We start from the raw sequence: 17,289 nt of genomic DNA on the forward strand, positions 1-17,289 counted from the left end.
GTTGGGTATTTTTTTTTTTAATGTTTGATTATTCAAAAGGATTTTAATTTTTTAAAAAGTACTTTCAATGTCAGTTAAAAGCATTTTGGGTGGAGGTAGTTTTGATAAAGGAATCTAGTCTTTTTTTAATTATAAATTTTCTTAGGGAAAAATACAAAGTTTATCCTCAAAACTTTAGTGATCGATGGCGTATTTTCTGTGGGTTGCCATAGTAGCATAGGGATAATAGATTTAATATAGCAGCCTGTATTGCCAATTGATAAAAAACAAGTAATGTGGCAGACTTTGCTCACAAATTCTGTTTCAGTATTTGTCGCTATTTTTTCATGCTGTAAAAAACACTAGACTGTTTAAAAAAGAAAAAAAATTCTGCAATCAATATGCATGCCAACTAATATTCTGTCAATCATCCTGAAAATTGCTGGCAATTTATGTAACGATATCTCTTCAAAGTGGCAAAGTTTCTTTTTTTACACATTGTTTTTTAATAAAATTATGCATAGTGTAATAAATATAAAATTTAAATTTTTGCATTCTTTGCTACTATTTATTAATCCCTTTATCTAAAATAATAAGTTTAAACATTTGTATGCAGTAAATATACTTTATTCAAAAATGTAGCAATCAGGGACTGTCATATTTGACTGCCATTATGGATGAAATTGCAAAAGTGTTCGACTTCATCTGGTCCTAGAATGACATTTAATTTAAATCTTTAACAAAATTAAGAAAAATTTGACCTGCAATTAACTTATCCTCTTCCATTATTGAACTTTTTTCTTTACATTAATACATGTGTGGCTCCCATGATTTCTCAAATTTATTGCTTTGACCTTCGTGCACAAAAAATTGAAGGCCCCTATCTAAGAAGATCCAAGCCTTAGAAAAAACCTGTTATTTCACCTTGACAATATTTGTAAAAATGCAAATCAGTGCACCTAATAGCTGATTCTCACCATTTTAACACTTAAATTTTTTTTCAAATGCTAGAATCACATGAAGAAATCGGAAGTCAAATCGCTGAAATATCGCTTAAAAAGCTTTTAATATAACTTTATTTATTCAAGGAGAAACTGATTTTATTAGCTTTTATCTTTGATCATATGGTTTTCAAAGTAAATAACAGCCTTCTTCAGAACTTTACAGCCGTTAAAATCTGAAAAAAAGTTCTCAGGCGAATTAAAACTAGAAAATTCAAAATAAAATACTGTCTGTTTTCATTATAGAACAGACTTAAAATCAGATGACTTATGAAACTTGATAACAGGTTTAGGTTTCTTTAGTCAGAGCTCATGAAATCTACTGCAATCAAACGGGACTTCACACTTGACCCACATTAACCACATAAATTGAGTGTTCACCGTTGCATCACATTGAGGTGTTTGTTAAGAATGGATAGTAACAGAAAGATAGTTATGCTACCATCCAAGAAAAGAACATACCCTTTTTTATTGCGCTTTGGCAGAAGGTAGCCTCCAAAATCTTTTCTACCCACCGGTTACATTTTCATTACTTACTTTTGCAATGTTAGCACAATTACGGGTATATATTAAATCATAATACCTCATGTCTGATATTTATCTTCTAGTTATTTTTACTTTGTTTAGGTTGCAACTAATACTGAAACTAGTAAAAATGTTGGAAATGCTATTCTCTATGAAACAGTGCTCTCAATAATGGACATTAAGTCTGAAAGTGGATTAAGAGTATGCTCATCTTTTTCCTATTTTTCTTTCTTTTTTGGAACTATGTGAATGCTATTCTTTTTAATTATTTTTTTCAAATGTTTTAAAGGTACTGGGTGTCAACATACTGGGCAGGTTTTTGTTAAATACAGATAAGAATATAAGGTAAATTTTAATTTGTCTCAATTTCATATTTATATTGTTTCCTACAAATGCTTAAGGAGTGATCTTGAATCACAGTTACCATCAGAGAAGTAGCTTTAGTCTATAGCAGTCGGCACAAATACTGTTAATGCGCCTCCTCGCAATGTGACGTCAGACTTAAGGGATCATGCTTTAAGGATTATTTTAATCTTTCAGTTATATGAAAACTGAATTGGTCAGTGCACTTTTGGGCATGGAATAGGGTAAAACAAGTAAAATTATCAAGGCAGCAACGCTTAAAATACATTTTATTTGAAAAGTAGAAAAGAAGTAAGAAAGGAAATGTTGAAAAATTATGTTATAGAGGAATATTAAACTCTTAAAATATCAATAAAAAGTTACATTTCACCCTTAAAATAATATTCTACTTTTATTAACGATGATTATTCCTAGTGATTAGGACTGAACCTTTTTTAAATTTTCAAAATATTTTGCATATAGGAGGAACATGATTTTTTAGCGTATTTCCATCAATAAATTCTAAATTTTTGACTAACAGTCTTAGTCAAACTTGTAAAAGTTATTTATTTTGAAATTCCCTTGCTTTATTGCCACCATCACCCCTGTCACAGTTCACTCTTGTTTCTTTTTTTTTTCAAACTATTTGCATTAATAGAACAATTTCCCCTAATAAATAATTTTCGAGATTTTCTTCATTTTAGTTCTACATTGAAAAATATTTGGTATACTTAACTACATATTTCAATACCTTTTTAATAGTTTTACCTGAGTTAAAAAAAAGGAGATGGCTGCTTTTCCTGCAAAAAAATTTATTTTTTCTTCCATTATATTAATTAAAAAATGGCCTGCCCTTTCAATATTATCCACCAGATCAATTGCAGTGATGTAATGTTTCAGTAGCTATAAAGATTGTAACTCTTGATTATTGAGACTTCATTTTATACTTCATCAAGTTCTTATTGTTTTTTATTATAAATATCTAATTATTTAAAAATTACTTATAAATATATTTTATGCATAAGTTTTATGTACATATTTTTACAGATATGTTGCTCTAAACACTTTATTATGTACTGTGCAAGCTGATTACAATGCAGTTCAGAGACATAGAAGTACAATTGTTGAATGTCTTAAGGACCCAGATGTATCAATCAGAAAGTAAAGTTAATTTTTATCCTTTCATATTTCTTTGCTTCTATATTTTTCATGCATATTGTATAGTTAAATTGCTTTGAATCGCTATAAATTTTTATTTCTTTCTAAGGGTAATGGTTGTGAATATTCTTTTTGGTATTTGTTTATTTTTCAACAGATTTTCTTAGTGTGTTAATTGCACAATGTTTCATTTCTGAATACAGTGTCATATTTAATAAAAGAAAATATAAATCAGAAGCAGAATTTTTAATGTATTTCCTGTTCTCTAGAATGATTACCAATTTTTCTCTTATATTTTTAATTGTACCATATTTTATTAAAATATTTCATAAATTTATTTGTAGAAATAAATCTAATGTATGAAAAATTAAAAAAAAAACTAAATAGCTCTGAAAATATTGATATATTTAGTGTTCAGAGTAATTGCAATAAGTTATTTTTTATATTTTAATATAAAGTACTTCTTTTTACATTTGTATTTTTATCCATTTTCTTTCTAATATAAAAGCTTTAATTGCTTGTCTCAACATTCCACATTAAAAAAAGCACATTTTCACTTTTGGAAATAATTGGTTTTAACAAGCATATTTCTTGTTATTCAAATAATTAAAATAATTATTTGAGTTAAAAATTTTAAGCCTTTTAATTAAAAACTCTGACTTTTTCCCTTTTATAGTCATGGTTTTCTTTTAAAATAATTCCCATTGCTAAACTTACTGTCTCATTGCCCTTCTCTGTAATTCCCTTAATAATAAGTACTTTTGTTGGTTTAAAAGTTATTTATTTTTAAAATAAATAATTGTAAGTATTTTTTTCTTTTGGTAATAGCGATTAAATAGCATTGGGTTTAACCCCTGTGTGTAGATAAAAGTAGCAAAGGAATTATATGAAGTATAGAGATAAAAGGGTAGAAGAGATGAAGTGTAGATAAAAGTAGCAAAGGAATTATATGAAGTATAGAGTTAATCTACAAGACCTCATAAACTTCATTTAGTGTACTGTGTGAAAAAAAATAATACTTGGATGACATTTGATCTAATGTTGTATTATCATATACTAAGTTGCAATTTGCATTCTCAATAATATCTGGTGTAATTTCATAAAAAGGAGGTTTGGGCTTGCCATCTTCAATGACTTAAAGTAAAAACCTATTAAAACTGGTAGAGATTTCAGATTATTTATTAATGCATGGCATAAGTTGTTTATGTCAGGCAAAAACTTCAAGATCCGGAACAAATATGCAGAGATAGAGAAACAATGAATTAAGTGTTACGATGACATTTTCAGATGTAAATACTGCAAGGGTGAAAAATTAGTATTTTTTGAAAATTATATATTTAAAAAAAAAAACAAAACAATTAAGTCAAAACAAAATAATGTCTGAAATTACTAAAAAACTATTGGTAAAATTCGCAATAAAAATTTACCATTGAGAACATTTTTTTAAATTAATATTTTATTGAGTAATATATATGTATATATATATATATTAGATAAATTTCCTTTAAACGGAATATTCAGTAAATGAAATATAAGTACACATTTATCTAGATATAAGTGAACATATTTAATTAAGAAATAAGGATAACATAAATAAAAATTCATAACAGATTTCATATTTTTCTTATAGGTTAATAGATTTTAAAAATTCTTTATAAATTTAATATGAAAAAAGTTAATTTTTAAAAAAACATTTCACTTTCTTGTATAATGTTACTTCTTATTTCTGTTAAATAAAAAATTGGTAAATTACTAGATTATATACTATTCTGTACTTTAATTGTGTATAGCAATCTCCAATAATCTGTTTTTCCATAATATATAATTCCTTTCTGCTACAGAATTTTTAGAAAAATTAAGAAATTTTTCCCTTCACACACACAGTTTACAAGCGTGATAAAAGAAGTATAAGTTTGATTTTACTTGATAGTTAAAGTTTGACTCTCCAGAATGTGTGTGGAACTGACAAATTATGGTTATGCAAAAATTCCTGTGACTTGAATGCCGGAAATCTCTATTTTTGATATTACCTTATTTTCCAGAAGAATGCTGTCCCTTAACAAGAACAAAAAAAAATTTCACAGTCAGCACAACTGTGTCTTTCAAGTCCTGTAATTTTGGTTTGGGTGTGATACAGGAATCGTGTGCTTTTTGAACTAAATGCTTTTTTAATTTAAAATTTTTTCATAAATAATTTTCTGATAATTGCAGTTGCCTGAGTTTTCTCGTTAGTTGAATTCCAGATAGTTAGACTTTGATTATATATAATGTCTTTCTTATCCAAACTATTCTTTTACCTCCACTTTTGACTGTTTTAGAAGAAATTGATAAAATGATACTTTATTTATCTTTTATTTATCTTTTTTAAAGTTATTATTTTTTACTTTAATATGTTTATTTATCTAAAAAATTCTTTTAGGCGTGCTATGGAACTTTGTTTTGCATTAGTTAATTCAAGTAATGTAAGATCAATGACCAAGGAACTCTTAGTTTTCTTAGAGAAAGGTGACCCAGAATTTAAGTCTCAGTGCTCTTCTAATCTTTTCATATCAGCCGAAATGTAAGTTATGTCAGATTATTACTCCTTTATTCTAACAATTTATAATTTATGCTTTTCATGCTGTATTACTTTTTTAAATCTATATTAAATGTATGTGCAGGGTGCGTAGCATTTTTAAAAAGGTGCTTATTTTTTATTTACATATTTTTAAAAGCCCTTAAGGGTGCTTTTTTATTTATTTGGGGTTTGAAAAAGGGCTTAATTTTCTATCTTTTAAAAAGAGATTTTTTCTTTTCTGTGTCGATTGTCGTTTTAAATTACAAAAAATGCATGATTTTCACATTTTTCTCTGCAATATTTATCAGGAACTAGTTATTTTATCATGGTTATGTAAAGTTAATGAAAATGTTTTTGAAATTTGTTTATTTTATGTTTATGAATTAAGAACTTTAAACGATAGAATTTTTTTTTTTTTATAACTGCATAAATCCTAATTAAGATTTTCTTTTGGAAAGGGATTAAACATATTTTTTGAGTGCTTAAAGCATGCTTATTTTTAGTTGAAAAACTAGCTACGCATCCTGATATGTTAAAGTGTTATTTTCTTCTTTTTTTTTTCTTTGAAAGATTCTAGATATTTGAGCATCAATTCTCTCATTTTCTTTTGTTAAAAAAGGAATTCAACTTGGAATATATTGATTACAGGTTTCCGTGATGAAGTTATATTGCTCTTAAATTTTCTGCATTATCTTCTAGTTTTGAAAAGAATGATTAAACATGATGACTACTGTTTGTTTTCTTTATTAGTTACAGTTTTAGGAAAATTAAAACAGAGATTAGACGAATAATAATAAATTGATAACTAATGAGGAGTTTAGAGTTAGATCTAACACAGTTTACATTTTAACTGGTGAGGTTTAGAAAAAAAGGATAGAAAGCTAGGTAAAAAACTCTCCTTTAGCGAAGAAAATGAAAATAAAAAAATAGTAGCTCTAGCTAAGTGTTTAAGTTCAAATTTATACCTTGGTGCCAAAAATTACTTTTTTGTAATTATGGATAAATATTTATTTAAAATTGAGATTTATAACAAAAAATGATAAAATAAAAATTTGAAAATTTGTTTTTTCTGTAATAGGTATTCACCTTCAAAACGATGGCATATTGATACTATGATAAAAGTTTTGACTTTGGTAAGTACGTTCTTAAATAATTTTTAAAATGCATGTATTATTAATTCATTTATATAAACATTAAGATAGTTTTAAGTTAATGCAACAAGTGAGGCAGATTTTGAATGCATTTTTTGAAAAACTATAAGAGTTCTGAAACAAAATTTAAACATTTTCTATCAAAGAATTAACACTTTTTCACTGCAGCTTTTTTGTGATTATAAATTTATTTTATTACCTCATTGTTATCTCTTGAACATGTTGAATAAGCCCTGGTGTGACGTGACTGTGGTTACTTTTCCATTTTACATGTATTTATTAAATTTAATTAAAAATTTATTTAAGTAAAGAGATGCAATTAATTATTATAATAATATCGTAAAAATTAGCTTTAAATTTTAAACAATTATTAAAAATTACAATTAGTTTTAAATTTCTAAAAAAAAAAAAATTTAAAAACCTATTTTTTTAAGTTTGATTGTAAATATTAAAGCAATGTTTAAATTTATTACAGAAAAACATATGAACCCAGCTGTGAGGTAACCCTTAGAAAAAACCCATAACCTTTTGAAAGGGTAACCTTTGACAGGCTCAATGATGTAAAATTTAAAAAAGGAAGTAAAGAGAAATAAATAGTGTAAGTTAATACATTTAAACGAATATGTTTAAGAAGTTTTTAATTTATAAAACAAAAAATTTTATACTTCAATAGAATATATTTCAAAGCAATCGGCAATTTAGCTTTCTCTCATTTAAGCTATACCTTCACTTTATTTGAAATGCAGGTTTTACAGAAAAACAATCTTTTCACTTTTTTGAAACTTTGCCTCTTGAATAAGGTACAGTCTGCAAAAAAAAAAAAGAATCACCCTGAATAACTTTCGTTCTAATGATCGGATTTTCACGAACTAAGTGTCAATCTTAATGATTCCTGGGGGTGACCTCAAATATGCTAATTAATTAGTGCTAACTAGTAATTAAGTTACTAAATCAGACACAAAAACGTACTTTCTCTGAATAAACATAATTTTTTTTTTTACATATTTGGATTCTTAACCTTCAAAATATAGGGTGTAGCCGCAATCTGGGAAATATGGTCCCCATAGTTTGGTCAGGAGAGCTATCCAAATTTCGTACCCCTTAATGTTAATTTCACTTTTTACGTTTTTAGTCATATTTTCAAAACTATTAAAGCAATTTAAAGAAAATTGCACCCACTCATAAAACTCATTTACCCAAAGATAATTTCATGAAAAAAATAATTTTTTATTAATTATTTTTTATTATTTAATTAAATTGAGGGTGAAAAAATTTTGAATTATAAGGTATGAATTTTTTTATACCATATTAATCTACATATTTTTCAACTGAAAAATCTAAAGTTTCAACTGTTTTTATTCATTAGAAGCTGAGAAAATTAAAATTAATTATTTTAAAAAAATAATTTGGCGACAATAAAGAAATGATTAAATGGGGCGATTAATATTAAAATGTGATAAACTTGCGAGGAACTTGACTTCGCGCGCGTAGTGTAAAATTTCATTCATATTTTTTTCACTAATAATCGTTTGCTAATCTTTTTAATTTTATTTCTTTCTAACTATAAAATACAATGTTTCCTTTTTAGTCGCTTAATAATTTATTTGCAATTTAGTAAAGAAATTTGAATAAAACATTTTGAGTAAAAAACACTTTATTCAAGGAATGTCTAGCTTTATAAAATAGGATATGATATGATCTTCTGATAGAATATGATTATACACCAGATTGTGCTTATTTAATGTGATGCGAACTAATTTTTCCTATATTTCGTCAAAAGAGGATAAGAATGATATTGCTCAAAGGGACCTACTCAATAATTTCGCTATTTCCAGAATGAAATCTGTTTGATCGAAACATATTATTCCTTGAAAATTAAAACGAGGAAAAAATTAGCTTTTATTATTTTTCTAAGCTTATTCCATTTATTTAATGATATCGGTATTAAGGTTAAGAATATGCGATGGAAGCCCCGTTTACTATTAGACTATAAATGCATTAAATCATGTAGCTTGAATAATTTATTTTAAGCAAATTATTTAATAATTTTAAGCAAATAAGGGTGTAAAAATAAACTTGATCAAAATACTCCGAAAGTATACCCTAAAATATATATGTAGAATAAACTTTGGCATCGATATATAAAAAATGCCTTTTTAAAACTTATTTTAATATCGAGTGAAATAATTTAATATGTTGTGTAACTAAATGGATAATATTAAGAAACTGAATCGAAAATATGAAAACTTCATTGATTTAAAAAAAATAATAAATGATAATAAAAGTAGACATGTTTTGAGCGTTCAATAATGAAAGTCACAAGTTATTCAAGCCTGACAAGTCTTGAGAATTGGCGATTATATTTGAACGCTCGAAAGCATGTCGACTTTTACTTCCCTCTTCATATGTTTTGAAGCCAGTTGATTTTTTATTGTCAATTATATTGTTTTACATTTGGGTCTTGATCATTATTTTGATAAGGATTTTACACTCGTTTAAGTAAACATATGCATTTTAATATTTTAACAGGATTCATGTGGTCTTTAAAAACGTAAGAGCCTCAATATTGTAAAAGCAGGGTTTGTACAGACTCCTTATACTCCTTAGAAACTCCTTGGAAATTAAAAGGTCTCCAAGGAGTACTTGGAACTACTTAGATTTCCAAATTAGTCCTTAGAAACTCCTTAGATTATTGTGTTGCATAGATGAACTTACTAAGTCCGCTGATGAATTAGCTGTCCAAGCAGGGGAACAAAATGATATGACTTAGCTGTCAAAATCTAATAGTTTAAGAAAAACTTTAAAAGAAAAAAATTGAATCGCAAGAGTTAGAAGAAATAAATAAAAGCAAATGATTTTAATTTTACATGTTACAAGCAAACTTAACTAATGATTTACTGTTTTTTTTTAATAAAATGCCTTAGATTTTATGAATTCAAATTTAAAAATATAAGATTGGTGGGTTTTTGTGTTAATCTTTAACATCTGTACTTTTACGAGATTTATTAAAATATTTGAAGCTGAAAAATGTATTTATGTGTGAAAGTGATAACTTTATTTATTTTTCTTGATGAAATTTTACAGAGTCAACATTTATTTCAAAAGGGCTAGAAAAAAATATCCTATGCAAAATATACATTTTTGCAAGTTCTTTATAGTTACTGCTTTCTGATTTTAAAAAAAAAACTGTCTAGTTATCTTTTACGCAAAGTTTTTAAATTTTGGACTCCTTGGATACTCCTTCGATTTACTTGGATTTTTTCTTTTGACCTCTGTATGAACCATGTAAAAGTTATATTTAACTTAAAAATTAAAATTTTGAGACCAGTTATTTTGAGTTAATGAAATTAAATATTTTATCTTTTAAGTTTTTGGGCCCCATTTCAGTATCTTAAGGATCTTACTAGCTCTGTTTAAAAGGAGAGTATCAGATATATATAAGAAAACATAAATAATCATAATAGCAGTATTTGGTGGTAAATGTAGCTTATCGTAATTGAAGAATATGCTGTGCGACATTGTATGGTGAATTTGCGAGCGTAAGTTTCAGAATGCATCGAAACACGAGGATGCTATTTGCTAATCATCTTTATCCAAAGAAAACCATGTAACCTAAATATCTAGCAGAATGAAGCGATTTTATAAACAACGAATCATACAATATGCAACATATTATTTCAATATCTTATTCTTAAACATAACATACTTCAATGTCTTTAAAATGCCACTAAACATTCAGCAATTCCTTGAGTTATAAAAAAAGAAGTATCGTAAATTGCTGTAAGCCTTGTGAATGTGTATTAGAATTACTATACAATCTACATTTTATTTTTCAAGCACTTTTTTTTTCTTCAAACTTTCTTCAAACTTTTCTTCAAACTCGATTAATCCTTTCGCACCGACTGTCACAAATACGTGACAGCATAAAACAGTATCAACCAGGGTAAAAAGATAAAACTGGTAATCAAAGTAATTTTTTAGCAGTTTATTTGTGGGCGGGGTTATAATTGTTTGATTTATTTAATTCACCATTACTTAGTACAAAATAAAATTATTTAGTTATACTTTGAACTTACATTGATTATATGTATGATTAAATTAACAATAATTAAATTCAAGGCAAAGTTAGTCTGTGAAATTAGCAATGCCTGCATTTAAGCTACCGTTTTTTATTTATTTACTTCCTGATTCTGATTTTATACGAATGCTTTCATGAATCACCCGTCCCCAAGGGGTTAAAACTGTAAAAATGATCATCCCTAAAATTTTGTATATAGCTCTAATAAGTTATGTTAATTTGATTTTAGTATGAAATCCTCGAATAAATTTAGCAAAAGCAGCATTATCTAAACAATATCGGATAAAAAGTTCATGTTTATTTAAATTCTAAAAACTTGGAAAATAATAAATAATTTATAAATCGATTCAAATTTTCTTTTCAAAGGACATTAAAAAAAATTTTTTTTTGCTTTTTAGATAGAAATCAGCTAAAAAATTGTCTATTGCCTAGAACTTCGAGATATTTTCGATTAACAATGAATCAAACCTCTCTGAGCAGTCACAAAAAATTATTTCAATTTTTTTACAGACATAGCATGGTTGCCTAGCAACCTAGTAAAATTAAGCATTCCTCCTTTGAATTAGTCAATGGGTTATCTTAAAATATTCATTTGCGCAGGCGACTTTTTTTGGCAGTTTTCTGGACTATCGCCAAATATAAAATCCTTTATTGCAACCCAATTTACGATCCAATTTTTTTTTAATTTTGTCTACCCCCCCCCCTAATTCAAGTGTCTAGATTCCAAATATGTAAAAAAAAAAATCTATGTTTATTCAGAGAAAGTACGTTTTTGTGTCTGATTTCGTATATTAATTAATAGTTAGCACTAATTAATTAGCATATTTGAGGTCACCCCCAGGAACCAAGTGTCCTAACTGTGTGAACCTAAGTGTCAATCTTAAGATTGACACTTAGTTCCTGAAAATCCGCTCATTAGAACGAAAGTTATTCAGGGTGATTCTTTTTTTTTTTGCGGACTGTACATTTCAGTTAGAAAGATGGCATGAAAAATTTTATTATAGTATTTTTTTATGGGCAAGAATGGCAAATTTCTTCCACTGTAGAAAAAAATATCGCCCTGCAAAAAAATAAACTTCCTCTAGTCTAAGTAGAAATAAAAAATTTAAAAAAAAGGGAGAGAAAGAGAACTATCAAATACTAAATAAAATATTAAATATTTTATAATTGCGATTGAGTTTAATAGAATTAATTTTTAAGTCATTTAATGAATCCTTTTTAATTTAATATGTTAATTAGTATGAAAAAGGAAACAAATTTAATTGAATTCCTAAGAAATTAATGCAACTGTAGTTTCTTTCAATATTTTACCTAAAGAAGTATAGCAAAACTCTGAAACCTCAAAAACTGAAAACTCGGAAACAATATGAAAAACTTTTAAAATATGGTGATCAAATTATATATTGTATTATTATACTACAAATTACATTCACAATTATAAATTTCATACTAATTTTTATAACCAAATACTATAAATACTTAAATAATATGCTTAAGATATTTCTTAATAGTTATTTTAAATACTGATACTTTATTTTTACATACTTAGTTGTAAAATTTTAAGTTAATTATGTGTAATAAAGTAAATTTAAGAATTTTTTACGAACTTTTTTATTCACAAATTGCTGAATCTCTATTTTGAAATATATGATTTATTATTTACAATTTTAAAAGGTTTGATAAATTGGTAAACAACTCCAAAGCTTTTTTAACATCTGTACTGGAGATCATGAAAAAATTCAAGAATATTTTAAAGTTCACTCCCATTTATAGGGTAGGGTATTTATTTGTTTAAAAAATTATAACCTGTAAACTTCAGAGGGTGTAACATGTTAACGCAATCTTTTTAATAATCAAATTGTTTACTTTTATGAAATTTTTACTTAAAGGGGAAAGAAATAGGTTCTTATCCCTTTTTTTTCTTTTTTCTTTTTGTTAAATATTTGAGGTTAGAGAAATAATTTAATATCTAAGATTACTGAAAATTTCATTGGTATTTAAAAAAATTGTAATGAAAATTTATCTACGGGAGATAAATTTTTACCTAGTACTATTTTTTTAACTTAACATTTTTAATTAATAATTTATTAAGTAATATATACATATATATATTAAATTTATCTATAAACAGAATGTTCAGTAAGCTGAAAGTAATATACCCTAAAATGCTAAATAAGCCCCCACCCAAATTTTGTGAAAAATCGCCTCTAAGTGAGCAATAAGAATACACATTAAGAGGTAAAAATGAAAAATTTTTAAGAAAAATTAACATATTGAATAAAACACTAATGTTACTAGAACTGCTTAAGTATAAAATAAATGAAATTAATTAAATTAAATAAATTGTCTTTTAAATAACTTACCTTTAACTTTTCTTTTGCAAATTATTTTTGCTGCATCCTCAAATAGAGGAAATAAAAATTCTTTTATGAAGAATAAACACGAACATAAGATTTAATTTAAATACATTTATTTAAAACCATTTCTAATCAAAATTGGAAAAGCCTTCGAATAATGTGTCTGAAATCGTGTGAATACGCATTAATTGAATTAATATAAATTGTGATATTAAATTTTAAACACGCATGAATACAAACCAGGCTGTTTGATTTTTAAATCATGATATGTAAGTCTTAAATCTTGTGAATACAGATTGCTATTTGTGGTTATTTAACCGCTAGAATACAAATCACGCTATGTGAATTGCAAGGATTGATTTGTGACAGATTATCTGATTCTAGATGTGGGAGGTGAATCAGGGTTTGTTTGATATTAATGGTAAATATTCATAATTTACCTGGATATAAATGTGCATATTTATTTAAGAAAATAAGGACACATTTTTTAAGTATATGTTTATTATTTATACGTAATATAAAGTACATATTTTTTAAGATTTTAATAAATTTTTTAACTTACTTGAATTTTGCTTCAAGACAGTTAAAAGTTAGTGTTAGGCTAAAAAGAATACCCATTTATTAAAATAGTTTTGGTAAAAATCATTTTAAGATTTTTCTGGAATTGAGCGTTTTTTTTTTATCCTTTCCCCCTAGTTCATTTAAATAATGTAAGCTTCAATGGATAGATTTCAGTTTGATGTAATTTGTTTAATTAGGCTGGAAATTATGTCATTGATGATGTTGTTGGTAACCTTATTCAACTGATATCAGAATCAACCACCCTCCATACGTATACAGTACAACAGTTATGGAAACAACTAATTGGAGATCTTGCTACTAAGCAACCTCTGGTTCAAGTTGCATCATGGTGCATTGGAGAATTTGGAGATCTCCTGAATTCTGCTGAGGGTCAAGATTCTTCACCTGCTAACGTACGTTTTAAGAATTTATGTACCTGCTTTTAAATATATAGCAATGATAATTCCACTTGATTATCTGTTTATAGTATATTAAAGTGTGAAATGGTCCAGATTTGTAGGCAATAGGGTATCTAAAAATTTTCAAAAATATTTATTCTACAGTACGAAACCTTTTTATCTGAAAACTAGAATACTCCAAAAAAAAGTTTTTTAGATTAGTTTTAGAATGGAAAATAACAAGTTTCAGAGTTCTCTGTGATTTATAAATAATATTTACTGTCATGATATTTTTATTAAATTTATCATAGAAATTACTCATTTGGTTAAACAGATTCTATTTTCTAATTTGCTTCTATACTTACAGTTGAACAGTATTGTAAAATTGAGTGGTGCAATGCTAATATATTTTGCCGAATGTTTTCAGAGTTGAAACACAAATAAAATTTAAATTTCAAGGTTTTATATTTTAAGTGTTATTAAGATAAAAAAATTTTAATAAAATAAAAGTGCATTAAGGAATATTAAAGCAAGTTTACAAAAATGTTGCATGCCTGAAATTATTATAAAATGAGTAGTGATTTGAAATTGCAAAATTTCTAAAAATCCTGCAAGTTCAAAAATTATGCTTTATGCTGGTTAAGTGCGAAAAAAACTTCAGCATAACACTAAATCAACTTTTTAACTAAATATACTATATGTCTTGAATAGACTATTCAATAGATTGATGGTGTTTTCAGATTATATGGTTAATTAAAGAAGCTTCATTTTTATTTATTTATACAGTCACATATGTCAAAGTTAAGTTATACAGTGAGACCTCGATATAAGGTCACCCTAAGGAACATCGCAAAAGTGACCTTATAAGCGGGGTGACCTTTTAACCGATTCATTAGCAGTTCGTAACTAAGCACATAAATAGTACACACTATGATTTTCTAAAAATTGTTATGTAAACGAAAACGATCGGCCATAAATTAAATATTTAAGTCAATAAATTTTAATAGAATTAGTAAAGAATTAAAGAAAGATAGATTTTTAAAAAACTTTTAATTTAAAATAAAGTTGTATACAAATTTCCTCAAAGTGTACATACACACATTACATCTTATCTTATTTAAAATAATCATTTATGCAGGTCTGTCTCGCTTCTGGTTTCATTTTTCGAACAATGATTTCTAGATTTTGTAACTTCTCAAAATATTACTCAGCTCCCTCATGGTTTGTAAAAAAAATTCGCATGACATTGAAGGCTTCCACTTGGGTTACAGCTACAGTCTCAGGATCACTGTCATTGTCCTCACTGTCCACAACTTGTGAAACAATTTCAGAAATTGCAGTTTGTTCGTTGGCGGCAGCATTTTCCTAAAACTCGAGAGGGGTAATTGCCTTGAAAGGAAGTTAAATAGGCTTTTGTTAGAAAAAAGCTTCCCTCACCTCAGATAAAAATGACCTTATAAACGATAACGATTTTTAAAACTTGACCATATATCCGATAATCTGTAACAAAAAATTCCTATTCAGTGAGCCGGGACTTTGGAAAAGTGACCTTATATGCGGATGACCTTATACCGAGGTCTGACTGTATTTGGTTTAACAGAAATCACAATAGGATTAAATCATACTCTAGAGTGCCTTAAATACTTATTCAGAAACAATATTTAGTAAAATGTTCTTAGTAGAAGAATAGACTGATTCTTTAGCAGTGCTTTCACTTTCATATTTTGTTCTTTTCTCGCAATAAAAAATTATTAACGCGAGAAGTTCGCGCACTCTATTAATCAATATATATAATATTCAAAATGCACGAATTTTGGAAAAAATTTCGTCTTTTGCCATTTTGAATAAAATTTGTTTCACTTTTCTTCCTTGATCTTTCATTGTTTTTGAACATCGGTCCTTGTTATCTAGCTTCCCTATTTATCAGTATTGTTCAGAACCGGTGCAAACAGCAGAACACCCTCCCCCGAACTACGGAATACCTTTCAGAACACATCTCTCTGCAACCATGTGTTCACCGTAGGTAAGGTTTCTTCATGTAAGACGTTTGCATTATTTGTGCATGAATGTAAGATGGACAAATACCTTGTTAAGGCGACACCTTCGACTCCGTAACAGACAAATGAAAACGAAACAAATGTCGGTAGAAACGGTCAAAATGAAACAAATACGGATATTTTTCAGCCAAATAAATATAATAGCGGATGAAAAAGTTGATATACACCATTTTGCGTATGATGATGCAGCAAAAATATTCAATTAGAAGATGTGAAAAATGTATTATAATTAAAGAAATAATTTTTTTCCAAGTATATTCGTGTTTTTTTAATTTTTAGAAATCTCACTTAACTTTTTGAAATCTCACCCTGTTTTTGAGAAAGGGTGAGAAATTCTCTCCCATTTTTTTCTGCAATGAATGCACTGCTTAGACTTTTGTTAGGATCTATTACCTTAATTTTCTGTGCATTATCCATGGTGGTGTATAATTATCTGGAGCAAATTTTTATGAGAAATAAAACCTTTCTTCTACATTTCAATTTCCTTTTTTTTTTCTCTATTAAAGAATCTAACCGTGTACTTGCTGAAATCTTAAATATGTCTGTTATAAAAGTTAAATACTGTAGTGAGTATTCTGTTGCGGTTCTTATTCTAGAAAATGTAAGCTTGTCTGTAATATTTTGTGCCTAAAATGATATGTGATTATTGAAGTCTTTTCGTACGTTATTGTGTTAAAGATGATCTTATATATATATATATATATTTTCTATTAGAGAACTTTTCTGCCTGAGTGACTAAAATATTTTTCTTCTCAATGCCTTTAATTTTGTATAATTTTTGTTTAAAATAAAAATTCCTAGTTTTTACTAAAAGTTTTGATTATTTAAACATTTTGTTTTAATTTTTAGGTTACACCAGATGAAATTATTGATTTGTTTGAGAAAATAACATTAAATATTCATATGACTTTGACAACAAAAGAATATTCTGTTACTGCTTTGATGAAGCTTAGTGTACGATATACAGATACTGCTCCGTAGGTATTTTTAAGTATGCAGTTGAGTGCTGATTATCCTAGTTGATCGGAGACAATGTTGTTTTGAACAACAAAAAATTATGAATTTTTTTTTTGGTAACTTTAAATATTTTTTGGCTTATAACTGGCTATTGTGGAATATTTTAAC

At 26.9% G+C, this 17,289-nt stretch overlaps 1 protein-coding gene across 11 annotated transcripts in view; it reads left to right on the plus strand.

Moving 5' to 3' along the window:
- AP-1gamma (adaptor protein complex 1, gamma subunit) overlaps window positions 1-17,289 on the plus strand; it is a 108,823-nt gene that overhangs the window by 36,855 nt on the left and 54,679 nt on the right. For 9 of the 11 annotated variants that reach the window (XM_087154760.1, XM_087154766.1, XM_087154759.1 and 6 more), the window contains 7 exons: window positions 1,608-1,706; window positions 1,795-1,850; window positions 2,895-3,008; window positions 5,425-5,565; window positions 6,641-6,695; window positions 13,907-14,122; window positions 17,014-17,141. In XM_087154760.1, coding sequence (XP_087010886.1) covers window positions 1,608-1,706; window positions 1,795-1,850; window positions 2,895-3,008; window positions 5,425-5,565; window positions 6,641-6,695; window positions 13,907-14,122; window positions 17,014-17,141 — 809 coding nt within the window. The remainder of the gene's footprint in view (window positions 1-1,607; window positions 1,707-1,794; window positions 1,851-2,894; window positions 3,009-5,424; window positions 5,566-6,640; window positions 6,696-13,906; window positions 14,123-17,013; window positions 17,142-17,289) is intronic. The other 2 variants (XM_087154768.1, XM_087154769.1) reach the window with 1 other exon arrangement.

Source organism: Parasteatoda tepidariorum, chromosome 11 (assembly GCF_982258835.1).
Source record: "Parasteatoda tepidariorum strain Cologne lab strain chromosome 11, Ptep-v5.0, whole genome shotgun sequence".
NCBI classification, from domain to species: domain Eukaryota; kingdom Metazoa; phylum Arthropoda; class Arachnida; order Araneae; family Theridiidae; genus Parasteatoda; species Parasteatoda tepidariorum.